At 43.2% G+C, this 19,999-nt stretch overlaps 2 protein-coding genes and 1 long non-coding RNA gene across 5 annotated transcripts in view; 1 reads left to right on the forward strand and 2 right to left on the reverse strand.

Moving 5' to 3' along the window:
• Nucleotides 1-1,496, reverse strand: part of kcnc2 (potassium voltage-gated channel, Shaw-related subfamily, member 2) — a 124,642-nt gene extending 123,146 nt beyond the window's left edge. For all 3 annotated transcript variants that reach the window (XM_082511307.1, XM_082511306.1, XM_082511308.1), the window contains exon 1: nucleotides 260-1,496. In XM_082511307.1, the coding sequence (XP_082367433.1) occupies nucleotides 260-814 (555 nt within the window). In that variant the 5' untranslated portion in view covers nucleotides 815-1,496. The remainder of the gene's footprint in view (nucleotides 1-259) is intronic.
• Nucleotides 1,497-10,926: 9,430 nt separating this feature from the next.
• On the forward strand, nucleotides 10,927-12,158 carry LOC309692952 (uncharacterized protein). Its single transcript, XM_082511876.1, has 3 exons — nucleotides 10,927-11,072; nucleotides 11,307-11,589; nucleotides 11,771-12,158. The coding sequence occupies exons 1-3, from the start codon at nucleotides 10,987-10,989 to the stop codon at nucleotides 11,855-11,857; spliced, it is 456 nt and encodes a 151-aa protein (XP_082368002.1). The 5' UTR covers nucleotides 10,927-10,986; the 3' UTR covers nucleotides 11,858-12,158.
• A 4,336-nt stretch (nucleotides 12,159-16,494) lies between these two features.
• Nucleotides 16,495-19,545, reverse strand: LOC309692586. The gene is made up of 3 exons (XR_014272374.1): nucleotides 17,537-19,545; nucleotides 17,405-17,463; nucleotides 16,495-17,073 (listed from the first exon to the last, which is right to left on the reverse strand). It is a non-coding gene; the product is annotated as an uncharacterized lncRNA (long non-coding RNA).
• Nucleotides 19,546-19,999: the final 454 nt, after the last annotated feature.

Consider the following 19,999-nt stretch of genomic DNA (forward strand, 5'->3'; position numbering starts at 1 on the left):
AGCAATGGGTTCTTCCTATTCACAGTAAAGCTTTGGTTGCAAAGAAAACACTTCAGGAGCGCAACGCTCACATTTTGGGGAGGTGGACAAGTTTCGAGACAACTTGCCAACTTGTGAATTTGACTCATGCAGTGAAACTGTGGAGCTACCCTTAACAGCGTGAGCTGCTGTTTGTTTCTGTGAATGAAAGGCAAAGAGTTAGCAGAGTGGAGCTCATTGTGTGTTTTGGAGAGCCTCAGACGCAGCGGTGCGCTCTTACCCTCGCCGCCCTGGATGAGTAGGGGTCCTCGAACAGATTCCAGATTACCGGCTGCCACTTCCTCCACAGGCTGACATTCCCGTCGGCAGCCACGTCCTCGATGCCGAGTCTCTTCCCTATCTCGTCGTCCTCGTCTCCGTTGTCCACGTTGAGCTCGAACACGTCCAGAGCCTCCTCCGCGTCCCGGTGCTGTCGGTATGTCATCCAACAGCAGGGCTCCACGTCCGTCTCATCGATGCCCCAAAAGGAGAGCTCCTCCTCGAACAGCGGTCCGCACACATCCGCCGGGCAGTGAAGCTTGCCGGTGCGGTAGTAGTTGAGCACGTAGGCGAAGACGCCCGGGTGACGGTCGAAGAAGTACTCGTTGGTCCGCGCGTTGTACTCGATGAAGCCGGGGACTTGTTGCAGCTGATCCAGCACGGAGTCGATGTCCGAATCGGAGGCGAGCAGGGCCAGTCGCGTCCCCGGCAGCGTCTTTAAGGTGGTTTTGTAGGTCTCGTGCCTCGTCCCCCCGACGTTGAGGATTATCCTCTCGTTGTCGTCAAACTTGCCCATCGCTCTGTATCAGACATGACTTGATGAAAGCGGGGGAAGTTGGCGAGTGCAGTCTGAAGGTTTAACAGCGAGCCTGACGCGCACACACCCACAGCCCTGTTCACAAAAGCTCCGGGATTTTGGCCGCCGTGCGCAGCATCTCCGATTTCACTCACCCGTCGCTGTCGTATCTTTTGGGGGGGCGAGGAGGACATCCATCTTTTGTTGACGGATATTTCACAGAGACGTAATGAGTCTGTTTGTATCCCGCTATCTGTTCAGTCGGCCGGTCGGTCAGTGCTGGGAGTGATGAATGATCTCAGCCGGTGGCTCCAAACAGACTGAGCTCCTCATGCCGTTGCGCGTCTCCGGCGTCCAAGACGCACAGCCGCTCGTCATCGTCGGGCTCGTTACTTAAAATGTGTAACGTGTCGACACCTTACATATTATCACATGATTAAAGTCACCCATTGTGGCACCGCCTCACTCTTTGCTTCAGAAAATCAGGACGTTGATCTGCGCCCGTCTTCCGTGCCGTCACGGTTTGGACTCGATCAAAGAATCTGAAGAGGAAATTTCCACCCAGGAAAGAAAAAGAGCCTCCAGGAGGCTCCAGTTTCAGCACAGATCGCACAGCTCGCTGTGAGTGATGGTTTAAATACTCCCATCTACGAGGACTTCATGTGTGTTCATGCAGAGGCAACACCACAGAGACACCTGTTGTAAAGGTTTGCCCATAAATGTGTGCAGATGAATGAAATACTGACCTTAAAGAAGACATCTGTCCTCCTGACAGCACATCACACGCACAGTAGCGAAAACACGTGACAATGAAGTAAGTATTAGTTTAGTCATGACGCTCAACTAAACAGGAGAATAACAGGGGCCGACACACAGACAGTAATCATGTAACCAGGGCACCGATTAAAGCTTTAGTGCGTAAAGGGCAGGCTGGGACGGAGGAGCTGATCCGTCCTCTGCCACCACAAAACCAAAACTGTGTTAACAGTGGCAGAAGAAGCAACAACAGCTGTCTCTGCATTGTACAGGTGGTGCATTACAAAATCTAGCTGGACAGAGACAATTATGGCTCAGATACTGAATAAAACCTGCATAGAAAGTGTTTGTTTACAGCAGCACTTAGTATGTTTGTAAATGAAAAGCCAAAGTAAAGACTTCACATTTATATCACACAAAGGAGCATTTTTATGTTTTTTTTACAAAGGACAAGAAAATCTTTGCACAATCCCGACGAAGAAACAAAGTGACCAGCGAGAAAACTGAAGGCAGTAACTTCCTTTCACAATCAGCTTAATAGGTGTCATAAAAATTGGGTTCTGTTTTTTTAATATACATTTTAAAGTGCAAATCATACTTGACAACATTCAGTGACATACAGTTATAATATAAAATTCATATTCTATAATCGTCTGGGATAACTGTGGTTGCAGATGAGCCAGTATCGTGCAACTCTGCATGTAGTTTTCTTTACTCTGATATAAAACTCTGTGTAGCATTTTCCTTTACTACTGTTATGTTTTTGATGTATTCTTTATTTATTGATGAAAGCAAACGAGGCCCTGCAGAGCTGTCTCAGACTCACCAGTCTGAGCATCCTTCCATGTCAAAACCAACACACAGAACTGGTTACCACTGCAGCTGTGTATCTGTGTGACCGATGCATCCGTTCCCATCTTCAACCTTTGAAAAAAGGAACCTCAAAGGCCTGAGACCTAACCACAGCAGCCCACTTTACTCAGGCTGCCATCGAGTCTCAGATGCGTGGAGTGGTAACATCAGTAGTACAACTTGTAACAAAAGTACCATAAAGTACTTCATGGTGTGAACAGAAGTCATAGCAGCAGTTCAAATATAAGCTGTATATGTACTTTAGTGTCAAGGTAAAGTGTTGCTTATTCACAAATTATTTGTGATGTTTTTGCATCAGGTGGCAAACGTCAGTGACAAAACCAAGAACTTTCCTTTTCCTCAGTGAAACTCATTTAACAGCATTTGCGTGGTTTTCAGCCAGCAGGTTTTACAGCTGAGACGCTGCCAACCAGAAGGCCCGTCGCCGTCTCCCCAGAGTGCACGAGCAGGAAACAGTGACATCTCTCAGCAATCCAAGCACAGCTCAATCAACAAGTAGACACAGCAGCTGATCTGTCTGTAATTACATGCATCATTATTCCCTGACGTACGGCTGTTCAGTGAAACTCTGAGTAACCGAGTTACTCTCCCTCTTCATCACATCTATAAAATCTGGGATCAGAATGAAACACAGAGTATTTTAGTGGGGCTGATGTTGGTCTCTCATTTGGTCTTGGTTAGCTTCTAACTGCACTGGCAGATAGAGAGGGAGGAAGTGGAGCGAACAGAGCTCCAACAGAGCTCTTTACGAACCCCTGTGAATGATCCCCACAGCAGCAAAACATTCAGCACACTGTAGCACATCAGTCAGACACAAACACCACAGGACAATCAGACACGTTTCACCCTTCATTTCTTTATATTGTTCTGGGAAAATTGAAATAGGCCCCACTCATCGTATAATTACTACTAATTATTTACTACTTCTACTTCTACATAGTACAGGATATTCCATAGTATACTATCAAATGTTTGCAAACCTCATTTCAGGATTATGTTACCTTCAAAATCAACTTAAATAGCTGGATGACCTAAGAATAATGAATTATGACAGATTTTAATGTAATGCACCAGTTTTAAGGTGGACTTGAATTTTCAATCCTAATCAAAGGGTTAATCATGTTGAACAACTTGTGAGGAGAGAATCACACTGCTTCTAGTCAAGGTGTTTGGAGGAGCGAAGTAGTAACTGTGTTTACTGTAAAGTGTTTTAATTCATGCAAACGATCATTTCTCAGCTCAAGGGGCTTTGCAAGATTTTCTCCCTTCTTTAGGCCTGACACTTATTTTTGTCCTCTACATTCCTCAACTTTCTTTAGGACACATTGCAGCAGTTTGGGAAACACTTTGCTACTTCTGTTTTTTGCCTGTCAGATTATGTAGTCTTTGATATTTTGCATAGATTAAAAAAAAAGGGAGCAAATTATATTTTTGCAACAGGCTGCTAAAAACTAAGGTGCCCAATTTAAAATAGGTTCTTTTTATGTTGTAAACACAACTCTGGTTCATCTCTTGAGTTAGCTGTCTTTTTATATTTCAGTTATTCGGAGGTCAGTTTTAAGTAGTTCAACTACCAAAAACCAAACAAAGAATAATCCTCTGAAATGTTCAGGCACAAGGACTCAAAATGGGTGAAAAAGCAGCCAATGTCCAAAGGAAAACTTTGAAAGATTTGAGAACTACGGCTCAAGAAGACTGGCAAACAAAAAGAAATGCGGGGCACAGTACCGTACACCATATAGTGAATGTGGTTTTAGGACAGTGGGCGTCGGCTTTGCCTGGAATTCTTGTTGATCACCACCAGAGGTCGGATCAGGTCACGAACTCTTTCTGTCATAACGTTTCTCATTTTCCACAATGTGCCTTATCCCATTTCAATTAAACACAGGCGACTGAGTTCTGAATGTGGGGAGTTGAGACCCTTTAATGTTTTGCTAATGAGGCCGATCATCATATAATTTGAAGCGTTGGGCACAGCAGTGGGGTTCAGACAGTGCTTGCTGATGAACAGCCATCCCTGATGATGCAGGAAGCAAGCAGCATACAAAGCTGGAGTCTCCATCCCCTCCTTGCCAGTAATATCTTTACTAAAAATAGAGCAGCCAGATTGCTGATCTTTATCAGGAACTGGACAGTTAAAAAAACACAGGGTCCCTGGAAGGCCAGCGTCCTTCAGCTGCAGAATCCGACCTGCTCGGGGCTCGCCCCCCAGCCTCGGGGTATGGTTACAGTTTCTGTTTTCTAGCAAAGAAAATTAAAGAATTTGTTTTAATGTCTCATTTTTTCACCTGCTTTGAAAATAATCCCAGAGAGACATTTTTAAGGCAACAGCAGCAGGAAGTCTCGTCTCTGAAAACACAACACTGGAATATAAAAAGGACAGTAGCAACAGAAATGTAAAGCTGAACAGTTCATAGAATACAAAATAGCACAATGTGAGTTTCAAAGAAACGACGAGGGTCGCTGTGTCGTTGAACTGGCGCCACAAAGGCAGCGGTCCAGTCAGACAGAGAGCTTTCTGCCCTTTCACTCTGAACTTTCAGTGCTGTCTGCTGCGATCATATCTGATTAAGCGCAGCACCTCTGCCTCCATCCCAAAGCTCCGACAGCACCATCCTGCTGCCTTTGAACACATCCTGGGACCAAAAGAAAACGTCTCTGTCTGAAGCCTAAAATAGAAACACTGCCATTTCAAGTGGCGCTTCAAATGATGACAACAAAATGAAGCTTGCAAGCTTGTGTTATTTCTGATGTGACACGGTGACCTGCACCGCAGGAGTGCAAAATGATCTCAGCCAAAACACCGCATGCCGTTGTCATATATCTGCTTTAACTGGTACTCGTCTTTGAGCTTTTTTAAGGCTGAGAGACTCAGGAGAGACAGAAAGGAGGAAAAAGAAGCTGACAGTTAGTTTCTAGCATGAACACATTTCCTATAATCACCTTCAGTGCACTCTTTATGCAGATCCTCACTGCTTGCTGAACATCTGTACTGTGAGTCAGGCTCAGGTTGATGAAGTGTGTAAGTCTCTAATGTTTCTGTGACAAAAGGCAGAAATTTTCATTTGAAGCAGCGTGTCTCACAAACAACGTTATCTTTACCTTCAAAACAGCTTTTATCCTGGAGGCCAAAGAACAAATATACTAAATTCATTTTTTTATTTATACATATTAATTTATGGTAATGGTAGCCAGCTTACAATTAACAGCAACTTGGGAGTCTGTATGGGAAACAGTCAGAGGTCAGTCATGCTGGAGTATTTCCTCTGTATTGTAGGAAACAGAGATGTGATCACAGGATGTAAATATGGTGAACCTAACGCTATCAGTAAGCGTGCGCGCTGCATGAAAACATAAACATCTGTCTTTACTACCAAGCAGTCACACATTCAATTATTCCCAGGTGCATTTAACTAGCAGTTAAAGGAACAGCATTAAATTATGTGGAAAAAATGAGGATGGGAGAAAAAAGCCAGAGACGCACAGCCGTCAGCTCAGGCGGTACAGAAGCACCAAAAACGAACACAGCAAGAGCGACGAGGACACAAAAACTTGAATGTTTTGGAGGCTAAATGGTAAATGGATGATTCATCTTTATATTTTCTAAACTCCCAAAGAGCTCACAGTGCATTTTATGATGTTTTATGACAACATGCTGGCGTCAGCTTGTTATGGTGTCACTGGGATGTAAGACACCGTATTGAAAAGATAAGACGTGGTTGTTCAGCTCTCTCCATGCCCTTTTATACCACATACTCAATACGGTTTAGTCAGTGTCCAGATGAAATACTTAGCCAACCTAGGTACTCATGTCCCCCAAGACCCAGAATATTGCTGTGAAGTTTGAAGATGATCCATAAAAGCGTGTGTGGTCTTAAATAATCAGGCCCCATCTTATCTTAATGACCTTGTAGTACCATATCACCCTATTAGAGCACTTCACTCTCACACTGCAGGCCTACTTGTTGTTCCTGGTGTATTTTAAACCCCCAACTGGTCGCAGCAGATGGCCCCGCCCCTCTCTGAGCCTGGTTCTGCTGGAGGTTTCTTCCTGTTAAAAGGACATCAGAGCTGAAATCGATTTCTTGAAATCTGTGGACACTAGACCGCTAACAAACGGATAAACCAAGAACAAAAATGACTGAAAGCAGAACCAACAGCCTCTAAGACAGCTGGAATAATAATAATAATATAATAAGCTGGAATAGTGGAACGCTGTAACATTATCGAAGGTGGAATTCGTTCCAGGTCAGATGTCGACACGTACAGTCAATTTTTCAAAGTTTGCAGTTTGGTGCAGTGTTGGGAAATAATGAAGCAAGACTACATCCACATGTACACAGGTAGTTTTTATAACAGGTGGTGATATGACCCTAATCGCTGGCCACTCAGAAGCCTCCGGACAATAACACAGTCTGATGTCAAAAAGGGGAAACAGGCGCACGGCTGGTTCCTTTGTCTGCATGTAAATGTAGAGACAGAGTTTCTGAAAAGCTTCAAAATTCTGTTTTCAGTGACCTAAAACACACTTAGCATGTGAACAAAAGGCTAGATAAAAAATCTGAATAGCTTCAGGTTACTTTGTGTTACATTTCATTATTCATTATGTAAAAGTAACAGGTTTTTAGTTGTTGTGTTTGATGTGATAACGGAACAATCAGAATTCACACGAGGCTGGAATATTGACTCGTCAGTTAGCTAAATTTTAATGCATTGCATATTAACTCAGTACTTTTTTTTCTTTCATGTTTTTGCTAACATGTAATATATAAGCTTGCATTACATCAGAACCACTAGCTGATCTCTGCACAGGGACCTAAACAGCCAGCTAAGCAAGAATTATTCATTACACTCCTTCACACAGCACAAAAGCAAAAATCCACTGTGTTAAAAACACACTTAACAAAAGTTCAACAAATGATGTCGATTATATCTTCAAATGAAGATAAGAAGACCTGACTGAAACATTTCAGTTCCACATACATCCACTTTATAAATGCTCTAACTGCTTTGAGAATGCTTTCAGTGTGATTAGAAGTCCAGCCCTGAAGGAAGCTGTGAGGGAATTAGTTCTGTGTACAGGTCGTGCTGTACTTTCAGCTTCTGTCTCACAACTGTGGAATGCAGTCATTAAAACACACACACACACACACACACACACACACACACACACACACACACACACACACATTATCCTGCTAACCACGGGCTCTTGGATGGAATTAGGCAGAAATCCCAGTGGAAGAAAACTGAGCTGATTAAATGTTGCTTTCCTAATTGAGAGAGCTAGGCTAATTTGCAATGAATCCCAGACCTTTTTTTCTGTGTTTCATGGGAGGAAGCTATTAATAAACTTTGTTATGTTTAATTATAAGTTTGGATTAGAAGAGCAGGTTCGTATCACCAGGATGCTTCTGAGAAGGGTCCTAAAGAGGTCTGTTGTACTGGAACATTTATTGTTCCCCATGTAACTGTTTTCTGTTTGACTATCCATAAATAAATAGATCCTTTTTTAATGCATTAAATAAATAGAAACCTATGCACACCCAGTAAACAGTGCTGAGCCCTTTTGCTTTTGCTGTAATTATGTTCCTGTGGCGCCATCTGCAGGTAGTGCTTTGACATTTCGTCTGGAATGAACTCATTGATACTTGCTGACTGTGCGTCTGCATCTTTTACTATAATGGCTGAAACAATAACGTTTCATATTTCACTATGTAAGGTCTTTTCACCTGTTATTCCTCAAACCTGTGTGTCTGTGGTTGCAGCCATGTCCTCTCACTTCTGATCCACTTACCGTGTGTTCATAATCCTCTGTCACAGAGAGCTTAAACGATCCAGTGACTAAAATGGCAATGGGGTGGTTCTGATGTAACTCCACTCTTACCCACAAACACATTTAGTCTGATACAGTTTCCCTTATTTGGGAAGACGGGAGACGTACAGGAGTCTGTTCTTCCACGATGGTTCCTCCTCTTTCTTGGGTTTCTGCCCCCTGAGGTACCAGAGCAGAGTCACAAATTCTTTGGCACTCTTTGGTAATATTGTAGAAAATGTTAAACTTAATCATCATCTTGGCCTCCTCTGACAACCTGTTTGCTGCTGTCTGCTGCTGAAAGGCAGTGGGGAGAGGGGAGACTTGGGCAGTGCATTTATAGCAGCATATAATGTGTTTCTGGATACACTGCTGCTTTTTCAGCATTCAAATATTGATGGCTCCGTGTCAGAGCTGGCTATGAATTTAAGACGGATCAGGCCTTAACAAAAAAGTTATCAATAGTTCTTTTCAGGCTGCTCACTGGGGCTCACTGATCATCACTGATTTCTACAATCTATTCGATTCCGGTTCACAAGGTCCCGGTTCGATTCAATTCAACTTAGCCTCAGACAGTCAGAAATATTATAATTCTGAACATTTATCAGTACTGATACATGTGAGACTTCATCAGCATTGTGAACATCACAGCAGAGACCTTTGTGTGAAAGTAACTGAGAATAAAACACAGAAAAACATGAAGGAGATTTTCCTGGTCTGGCTCTTTGTGGCAGATAACCATAAAAATATTCTGCAGTTTTGCATCATTTTAAAATGTTTAAATTTCTTCAGTATTGAACAGCAGAAATGAGGCTTTCTTGTCCGAGGTCATTTAAATGAAAAAAAGCAGACAGCGCTGTGAACAACAGTAGACTGATGGGTAATAAGCGAATGAATAATGCTGAAAAGAGAAATTTGAGATGGGAAACTGTTCTTGAAGTACACACAGAGCTGTGCAGGAAGTGTGATTTTTATCGCGGTGGAAGCAAAATAGTAAAAGTCAGAGGGAATTCATGACGGTATTTATCAAATGTGAAGCGTAGTTTGCTGCTTCTTTTGCTGCTGGTTCAGTGAATTTTGGTCGGAGAGAGACAAAACCTGCAGCTTCAGAATCGAGCGCAAAAAAGATGTAAACACAAAGCGCAGACCCAACGCATCAGAATCAGTGAGCTGTCGGCTTTCAGCCCCGATGGCGCGTCCGTGTACGGGTGGTCGGGTGAGACAGCTGAGAAAGACAAAGCTAATTCTGATGCGTCAGGTCCGCTTTGTGTTCACGTCTCTGTGCAGAATCCGTGTACCTGCTCTCAATATGAACATCTGCATGGAGCCATTCGGTACATGAAGAGAGGTAGGAAGTCCTCTTCCTTTTTTTGGGTGGAACAGCTAGGCCCCTCCAGTTCTCAACTGCATCCCCATCAGCCGGAAGAATGTTTGTGGCAGCATCAGATCCCACAAACGGGTGAGCATCCATTTTTATTTTGTCTTCTGCATTGTGAGTCGACATGGATCCAGAATTGGCATCTGTGACTTTCAGTGATCCCACTGTTGCCTCATCTTTGACCTTTTCTTTTGCAGAACAAATACGCATATTTCCCTCGATGAAGGAAAGATGACGAGCAATGAAGCGATCGACTCGAAGAGGCAAGTTGTCATGTTTGAAAAGGCCGTGTTTTGTTTTTGAACTCAGCTTCAACAGTGTCTGAAAGGTACCATCTGTGCAGTCTGCAGTTCTGTTGAAGAAAGATGTTGAATCTATTTAATTATTCTTGAAAAATAATTTATTTCTGTGCATTTTTTTCCCACATTGCATCAAATTAAAGTTGATTACGTTGATTAAGCATCATGTGTCAGTGCGCTACAACGTAGCTGCCATCACCAGTGTGTGAATGGGTGGATGACTGGATATGTAAAGCGCTTTGGGGTCCTGAGGGACTAGTAAAGCGCTATATAAATACAGGCCATTTACCATTTATCATGGGGTGGGGGTGGTTCCCTATTTTTTTTCCTGAGAGTTTGCAACCCTATTGGTTAGGTTGCTTAATATTTCTGCTAAGTACTCTTTAAAATACTAGAAATATTTTGGGTGCAGTGTATTTTTTGCATACAGGTATAACAGAATAGCTTTAGTATTGTTGTTGTTGTTGTTTTTTTAACTTGAGTATTAACTTGTACAAAAAGCAGCAAGATATTAAAAAACAGTTTTATTGATTACAGTTTTTGCCCGTTGCTTGAACACTATAAACCCATGCTTAGACTAAAGTAACACAACTTGAAGCTTTTGTTACCATACCTCAAACACATGTACCCATACCTTAAACAAAAGCGCTGCTTTGCACCCTAGTTGCAATTATGCAACACACCTACTCCTTTATGCAACACACATGGTCCTGCATACTACACTCTATTTCATACATAAGACACTTCGCTCACAAAATGAAATCTCAGGGTGCCATTTGGAAAACACATGTATCCAAAATACAAAACACATCGGGTAATTGCAACCACTCAAATACACGCCTGAAGGACCTTACTTGCAAAACTGAACACCAATTAGCCAACTACAAAAAGCCCTCAGTTTAGCCAATTCAAGAACTTTGCAAGCATGGATGGAGGGAGAGCAAGAGGAAGAGGAGGAGGAGGAGGAGGTCGAAGAGGCCATGCACGGACCCATATTTCTGATGATATAAGAGCAACTTTGGTGGACCATGTCATCAACCACGGCCTGACTATGAGGGAAGCTGGGCAGAGAGTCCACCCACATCTAAGCCGCTTCACAGTGGCATCTGTAATACGAACATTCCGACTAGAAAACAGGTATGTCTTCACCTCCATACCTTCTGCTCTACTCAGATGGTTTTATAGCACTGTTCTACAGTATATCACATTACCATATCAAGTGTACGGGGTGCTAATGCTCCTTTTGCAGCCAAAGTGGCTGATTCCTTATATTGAAGTACAGTGTTGTACAGTGGATGACACAGTACATACAGTAAAGTACTGTAAGAAAAATAAGCAAACCGATGACAATATGTGGTTGTATTTCTCCAGAATGACTCGAAGACCTTCTGGGGGAGGACGGCAACGCCTGTTCACACAACAGCAGGAACTTCCCGTTGTGGACCTAGTGAGGGCAGACAATGCCATCCGTCTCCACCAGCTACGACGGAAAATACTTGCAGACAGGCGAGTGTTCAGCAACATAGACCATGTGAGCATCACCACCATCAGACGCATCTTGGGTAAACACAGCATCACCATGAAGCAGCTCTACAGAGTCCCATTCGAGAGGAACAGTGACAGGGTCAAAGGACTTCGAGCTGAATATGTACGGGTACGTGTAACTGTCCCTTACATTTACAATAGAGTATTGGTGAAGTCCAGCAGCAGCTGAATATGTACCATATCAGTACCACATGGATCCATTCTGAGAGCTACACAGGTACCTGTGTGATGGGGTGAGGGTGCTGTATGTGTAGCACTGTAGTACAGTGACATGTTCCCCTTTTTTTCAGAGAATCTTGGCCATGGATGGAGCTGCACAGCCTCATGAATACATTTTCATTGATGAAGCTGGATTCGACCTGAGCAAAACAAGATGACGGGGTCGTAATGTAATTGGCCAAAGGGCAATTGGGGCAGCGCGGGGGAAATATCACATTATGTGCCGCCATATGCCTTCGAGGGCTTCTGCACCATCATGCAATACTAGGTCCATACAATAGCCAACACATACTCACATTTCTAGATGCTCTCCATGATATAGTTGTACAGAACAGACCAGATCAGCCCAGGTTTGTGGTGATATGGGATAATGTCAGTTTCCATCGGGCTGCTCTGGTCCAGGCCTGGTTCTCCAACCACAATCAATTTGAAGTGGTATACTTGCCCCCTTACTCACCATTTTTGAACCCTATAGAGAATTTTTTTCGGCTTGGAGATGGCGTGTATATGACCGCCAACCACATGCCCGCATGCCTCTTCTGCAGGCAATGGAACAGGCCTGCGGCGACATTCAGGTGACAGCAATCCATGGATGGTTTCGACATGCAAGAGGATATTTTCCCCGGTGCCTAGCAGGAGAGGACATTGCTTGCGATGTTGATGAGGTCCTGTGGCCAGACCCCAACAGACGGCGGGATCCATGAGCCCACTTATGCACAATTGTCATGGTTTTTTGTGTTTACAGTATAGTGTTTTTTCTATTGCAGTATTATTGTGTTGTTGTTGTTTTTTGCTTTATCTGAATTCATGGTACTGCAATGTACAATATTGAGTAGGTCTATTTGCGTTTTTGGTTGTTTGAAAATGTGTCTCCTGTAAATGTGCCTTCTGAATAAACAATGGAAATCAAGGACTGCAGTGTTTTATGTAAAGGAGACTAGTGTGTTCCCCCTGATCTGTCAGTGTTTGCATATGATGCAAGTATGTGTCATTTTGTCAACAGAGTTACATTTTGACAAAGGAATGTCAGGTTTTGACAGCAGAGTTTAGGTTTTGGGAGTAGAGTTTCAATTTGGCACAGATGTGAATGGTATACAGTGGGGCAAAAAAGTATTTAGTCAGCCACCGATTGTGCAAGTTCCCCCACCTAAAATGATGACAGAGGTCAGTAATTTGCACCAGAGGTACACTTCAACTGTGAGAGACAGAATGTGAAAAAAAAAATCCATGAATTCACATGGTAGGATTTGTAAAGAATTTATTCGTAAATCAGGGTGGAAAATAAGTATTTGGTCACCTCAAACAAGGAAAATCTCTGGCTCTCACAGACCTGTAACGTCTTCTGTAAGAAGCTTTTCTGTCCCCCACTCGTTACCTGTATGAATGGCACCTGTTTGAACTCATCATCTGTATAAAAGACACCTGTCCACAGCCTCAAACAGTCAGACTCCAAACTCCGCCATGGCCAAGACCAAAGAGCTTTCGAAGGACACCAGGAAAAGTATTGTAGACCTGCACCAGACTGGGAAGAGTGAATCTACAATAGGCAAGCAGCTTGGTGTGAAAAAATCAACTGTGGGAGCAATCATCAGAAAATGGAAGACATACAAGACCACTGATAATCTCCCTCGATCTGGGGCTCCACGCAAGATCTCATCCCGTGGGGTCAAAATGATCATGAGAACGGTGAGCAAAGATCCCAGAACCACACGGGGGGACCTGGTGAATGACCTGCAGAGAGCTGGGACCAAAGTAACAAAGGTCACCATCAGTAACACACTACAACGGCAGGGAATCAAATCCCGCAGTGCCAGACGTGTTCCGCTGCTGAAGCCAGTGCATGTCCAGGCCCGTCTGAAGTTTGCCAGAGAGCACATGGATGATACAGCAGAGGATTGGGAGAATGTCATGTGGTCAGATGAAACCAAAGTAGAACTTTTTGGTATAAACTCAACTCGTCGTGTTTGGAGGAAGAAGAATACTGAGTTGCATCCCAAGAACACCATACCTACTGTGAAGCATGGGGGTGGAAACATCATGCTATGGGGCTGTTTTTCTGCCAAGGGGACAGGACGACTGATCCGTGTTAATGACAGAATGAATGGGGCCATGTATCGTGAGATTTTGAGCCAAAACCTCCTTCCATCAGTGAGAACTTTGAAGATGAAACGAGGCTGGGTCTTCCAACATGACAATGATCCAAAACCTGCCAGCTCCATAGCAGACCAGGAGGTCGAGGGTCACCAGAGCTGCCGAGAACAGCGGACTCCTGACAGGGGCGGATCTAGAAGGGTGGCATGGGGTGGCAAGTGCCACCCTAAAATGATCCCTTGCCACCCCAAGTGCCACCCCAGTTTTGCATATGACAGTGTTGGTTATTAAAATAAGATAGCATTAATAGTAGGTATGGTGTTCTTGGGATGCAACTCAGTATTCTTCTTCCTCCAAACACGACGAGTTGAGTTTATACCAAAAAGTTCTACTTTGGTTTCATCTGACCACATGACATTCTCCCAATCCTCTGCTGTATCATCCATGTGCTCTCTGGCAAACTTCAGACGGGCCTGGACATGCACTGGCTTCAGCAGCGGAACACGTCTGGCACTGCGGGATTTGATTCCCTGCCGTTGTAGTGTGTTACTGATGGTGACCTTTGTTACTTTGGTCCCAGCTCTCTGCAGGTCATTCACCAGGTCCCCCCGTGTGGTTCTGGGATCTTTGCTCACCGTTCTCATGATCATTTTGACCCCACGGGATGAGATCTTGCGTGGAGCCCCAGATCGAGGGAGATTATCAGTGGTCTTGTATGTCTTCCATTTTCTGATGATTGCTCCCACAGTTGATTTTTTCACACCAAGCTGCTTGCCTATTGTAGATTCACTCTTCCCAGTCTGGTGCAGGTCTACAATACTTTTCCTGGTGTCCTTCGAAAGCTCTTTGGTCTTGGCCATGGCGGAGTTTGGAGTCTGACTGTTTGAGGCTGTGGACAGGTGTCTTTTATACAGATGATGAGTTCAAACAGGTGCCATTCATACAGGTAACGAGTGGGGGACAGAAAAGCTTCTTACAGAAGACGTTACAGGTCTGTGAGAGCCAGAGATTTTCCTTGTTTGAGGTGACCAAATACTTATTTTCCACCCTGATTTACGAATAAATTCTTTACAAATCCTACCATGTGGATTCATGGATTTTTTTTTTCACATTCTGTCTCTCACAGTTGAAGTGTACCTCTGGTGCAAATTACTGACCTCTGTCATCATTTTAAGTGGGGGAACTTGCACAATCGGTGGCTGACTAAATACTTTTTTGCCCCACTGTATACAGCCAGGAGCAACCCCTCCCCCAAGTTCTCCACCAATCTACACTTTCATATTTTGTGGAATTTTTGTTTTTAAGATGGAGCTGTTGAATTTGTGAGTTTATTAAATTGAGTCTGAGTATTTAACCCATGTACTGTACAGCACTTTAGTCCAGTGTGCTACATGTTTTAAAGTGCTTTAGGCTACGTTCACTCTGCAGGTCTTAATGCTCAATTCCGATTTTTTGATCAAATCCGATTTTTTTGTCTGCGTGTTCACACTACAAATAAAATGCGACAGCAAACGCGCTCTAGTGTGAACGCTCAAAGGGGCCGCATGCGCAAAAGAAGACGTCACACACAACGCACTCTGTTTAGACCCAGAGCAACAGTATTGTTTGATAGATGGCCCTTAATATAAAGACTTTACGTTTCCCAATTTTTGCTTTAAGTTATTTTGTTATTTACATAATAATGTAACTAACCTAATAATGATCCTTATTGCTGTTTTAGAGGAGCGGTGCTTCAAAGGATAGTTGCAGATTTCTGTCAGAATCTGCAGATTATACAGTACAAATAAAATGTTCACGTTTCTCCAACATTGTCTTCCCAACAGTTTCACTGATATCTACACGGGAAGCGTTCGCGATGTCTTCTCTGGCGCTGATAATTGGTGTCTGTCTTGTGTCGGTGACGTAAAAGACGGATTTAATGCGACATGACCATCAAACAGCAGTCGCTTTCTAAAACATCGGATATGTATCGGATTCAGTACCACATACGAAAGTGACCCAGATCGGATTTGAAAATATCGGATTTGTGCCGTTCACGCTGTCATACCATGATCGGATATGGGTCGCATAGGGTCAGAAAAGTCGGATTTGATGCGCTTTCGCCTGCAGTGTGAACGTAGCCTTAGAAACTTTTTTCTTGGGCATTTTTGAAAATGTTTAACATTGAAAAAAAATCCTTTTGATCCAGTTAGCTATATCATGTATTAACTCAGTAACTAAAACCTCAGTATTTTAAATGTAAGCTTACCTTGTTCAGAAATCAGATGAACGCTGTTCTAAGAATCCTTCAGACACAGTAATGCCAAATAATATTTTTTCTGCCAGAAAATGTGTATTTGATGCAAAAGACTGCTAGCTTGTTCGTTTCTCAAAAAGTGTTCATGGGAGTGTAAAAAGTTTTTTTAATCCACTCTGAAAAAAATAAATACTCAAGCATTTGCATCGTGGTTTTATGAACAAAAAGTGAGTAAAGAAATTGAAGTTAAAAAAAAATACACTCATTACAAATTTAGCTGATTAAATACAACAAGAGGGTTTTTTTAACAAAACTTTATTGAACAAGTGAACACACAAAGTGAAAGGTCATATGAAAAAGACATTTTTCAGCAGTAAACCATAACAGGATATCTCAAATCATAGCAGCATAAACGCTAATTTTACCTGCACAAATCAGCACAAACGTAGTGTAACACTGATGTAGCGCTAATGAGTTAATACAGGCTAGGGATTGAGTGTGATTTTGTGGTTATTATTAATCAGAAGATTTAGGAATGCTACCGGAGCTGATGGGCAGTAATTAAATACACACAACACAAAATGCTTTTGCAGGTACCATGTATTTAACCGAAAGCAAAGAAAATTAAGAAAAGAAAATGAAAGCTTAAATAATCATTCCTGCTGTAGCTATTTAATTAATAGAAAAACCCAGTGGGGGTGCACAAAAACAACTAAGCAAATTCTTCCGGCTTATACCAAGCAATATAGATTCTCAAAAAAAAGTTCCCCATAAATAACACATGTTAACATCGAAAACACTGATCCACACTGAAGTCCATGAGTTTTATCTGAATATCCATGAGCAATGTCCAAGCGCTATTGTCCATAAACGGGGGAACTGGTGTGTATGATTGTGGAAATCAGTGTATTCGGAAATTACGGGACAGAGCGTCGCCTTTGATAGCTTCCTACCAGTCCAGTGGAAGCTTCAATGCAGAATGAGTCCTGCTCCTAGCCGTTCATTGGCTCGCCATCCTTTTCCATACCCAAAAAAGGTTCACCTGGCCTGCATTAAATAAACAAGGCCAATAAGAAATCACAAGAATAACATACAAAAATGTCAGCCAATTAAGCTAAATACATTAAGTTATTCTTGTTCCTGTGTACACAATTTATAAAAATAAACAAACAATATATTGGTTAAATATAATATTTCTAACCAATAAGGATTTAACTGAAAACATTTCAACTGCTACATACATACATACTATGTAGCTCCACAACATTTGTTATTCAACAACTATCAGTCAAATCAAAATCAAATTGTTTGGACCGGCAGCAGCCGATTAGGGTCAGCTGGTAGCAATACAAACAGTCAATTAAAAGTTCAAACTCACCAATTCCATTCTGTTCAGTGCACAACAACATTATGGCTCTGGCTCACAGTAATCAGCATCTAAGTTGCATAAGTTAGTTGGTGTTAAGAAAATGCATTAAAACGGGAAAAGCAAATGTTTGCCAATACACACCTGCAACAGCTCTGTCACCTGGCTTGCCTCCACGCATCTGACGGGAGGAAGCCGGGACAGGCTTACTATGACCTACATGCCATTCGATTGGCTGAGCAAAGTCATGTGGTTGGAGTCATGCATTTGTGATGCGTTCAATGGCAGGAAATAAGTGCAGGAAATCACTCTGGGTTACACCCTCCCCCCTTGAATACATGCACGTCCCGTTGCATGACAACACTACACAATATGTACGACTGAAGGGTTAGAATTGGTGGTTGCGGTGGTTAAAGCATCTGACAGACTATGAAACAGAGACTGAACAACTGATATCAATGGATTGCCTAAGCGGGCATACTGAAGTCGCCTAGGTGGTGATCTGTGACGCGTTGACCGCCTCAGAGGGGGGTCAACAACCGAATCTGAGCAATTAAGAGTTGGTAATGTCACAGGACTAGGCTCGGCCGCTAAGTTGTCAGAGACTCCAGGATCGGACAAGTCTGTAGACATGGTTTCAAGAATGGGTTCGGGTAAGATTTCAAGCAAATCTTCCCCTGATGTTTCATCAGCATCAAACTCCAATGGGTCTTCCCTCTGGGATCCTGACAGAGCTTCTCCAGCTGATTCCATTTCAGGTGTAGATGTTGGAGGAAGTCTTTCCTCCTCACCACTGGGAAAAGACTGTAGGGGGTTGAGAGACTTCTCCACTCTAAACTCCATTGGGAGCGGGGCAAGGTGGACAAAGGTCGGTTCAAATACATTCTCTTCAACATAGTACTCAGGAGATTCCTGTTGTTTCTTGGCCTGTTGACGAGTTAAAGAGGGTGTGATTGGAATAGTCTCATCTGATGGTCCTGACTCTGTTGCAGGAAGAAACCCACACGGAAGAAGGAGATCTCTGTGCAATGTGCGAATTGGGCCGTCTTTGCATTCTGGTTTTACAGTGTAGACGGGGAGATCTTTGGCACATTTCAGCACTACAAAGACATCTGGTTCCCATTTGTCAGCAAGTTTATGTTTGCCCCTCAGCCTCATGTTCCGTACCAAAACTCTGCTTCCAACTTCTAGCTTGGACGGTATAATACGTTGGTCAAATCGAGTCTTGTTCCTCTCAGCGTTCTTTGCAGCATTCTTTGAAGATAGCAGATAACTTTCTTTCAACCTAGCTTTTAAGTCGTGTACATACTGTGAATGTGTCTGTTGTTCTTTCTCACGTACAGGAAGATTAAAAGCGAGGTCAATGGGGAGACGAGGACAACGTCCAAACATTAGTTCGTATGGGGTGTAGCCAGTGACTTCATTTTTAGTACAGTTGTAGGCATGGACAAGTGGTTTCACAAACTGTTTCCATTTGGATTTCTGTTTGGATTCAAGAGTTCCCAACATGGCCAGTAGAGTGCGATTAAACCTCTCTACTGGGTTTCCTCTTGGATGGTACGGTGTTGTGTGACACTTTTGGACTCCCAACAGGGCGCATAACTCCTTTATCAATTTCGACTCAAAGTCTGGCCCTTGATCTGTATGGAGTCTTTCTGGAATTCCATAATAAACAATGAAGTTTTCCCAAAGACAGTTAGCCACAGTTTTTGCCTTTTGGTTTGGTGTTGGAATGGCAAGGGCATATTTGGTAAAATGATCTGTCAGTACCAGGATGTCTTTGGTGTTGCTGGTATCGGGCTCGAGACTGAGGAAATCCATACAAATGAGTTCAAGCGGACGTGATGTCCGAATGTTAACCAGAGGAGCAGCTCTCTCCGGCAAGCTTTTCCGGCGAATACACCGGCCACAGGTTTTTATTTTATTTTCCACATCCACTGCCATTCTTGGCCAATAGAACCGAGTCCTGGCAAGGTCAAGGGTCCGTTCCACTCCCAGGTGGCCCATATCATTGTGGAGGCTGTGGAGAACAGTTTGCCGCAGTTCTGTCGGAAGGACCAGTTGGTATGATGGTTGTTCATTTTCATATCTTATCCTATAGAGGATACCATCAATCAGCTCCAATTTGTTCAGTTCGCGAAGGAGAAGAGGAATTTCAGGAAGCTCTTTCCTAGCTGTCAGAGGAACTCTTTCTCCTGACTCCAACTGGTGAATAACCTCCTGAAGAGTTGGATCAGTTCTCTGTTTTTCATAAAGCTCAGAATGGGATATGGTGGAAATAACAGGAAGTCCATGTGAATCTTCTGAGTAATTCTCAGGAAGCACTGCTGTGTTGATGGACAGGGATTCAACCAAACTATTCTCAGCTTGGGTCCTGACAACACCACTTTGGCAAATCGCATCGACAACTTCAGCTGATATTTCACCATCACTGCTGCTTGAGAGATGTTGTTGAGTAAACTGATTAATTAGCTCCTCATCTTTTTGAGCAGGTTCCCCAGAGGAAGTACCATTATGGGGCAGACGGGAAAGTGCATCTGCATCCAGGTTTTGCTTGCCTGCTCGATACTGTATCTTGAACGAGAATGTAGAAAGAGCAGCCAGCCA

This window comes from Aulonocara stuartgranti (assembly GCF_965226115.1).
Source record: "Aulonocara stuartgranti genome assembly, chromosome: 17".
In the NCBI taxonomy this organism is placed as follows: Eukaryota; Metazoa; Chordata; class Actinopteri; order Cichliformes; family Cichlidae; genus Aulonocara; species Aulonocara stuartgranti.

Excerpts from the sequence above, each read along its gene's own strand:
- LOC309692952 (XM_082511876.1), top strand. The coding sequence starts at position 10,987 with ATGAGGGAAGCTGGGCAGAGAGTCCACCCACATCTAAGCCGCTTCACA. Across the intron at positions 11,073-11,306 it reads ACATTCCGACTAGAAAACAG|AATGACTCGAAGACCTTCTG; the intron begins GTATGTCTTCAC and ends GTATTTCTCCAG. Across the intron at positions 11,590-11,770 it reads TTCGAGCTGAATATGTACGG|AGAATCTTGGCCATGGATGG; the intron begins GTACGTGTAACT and ends CCTTTTTTTCAG.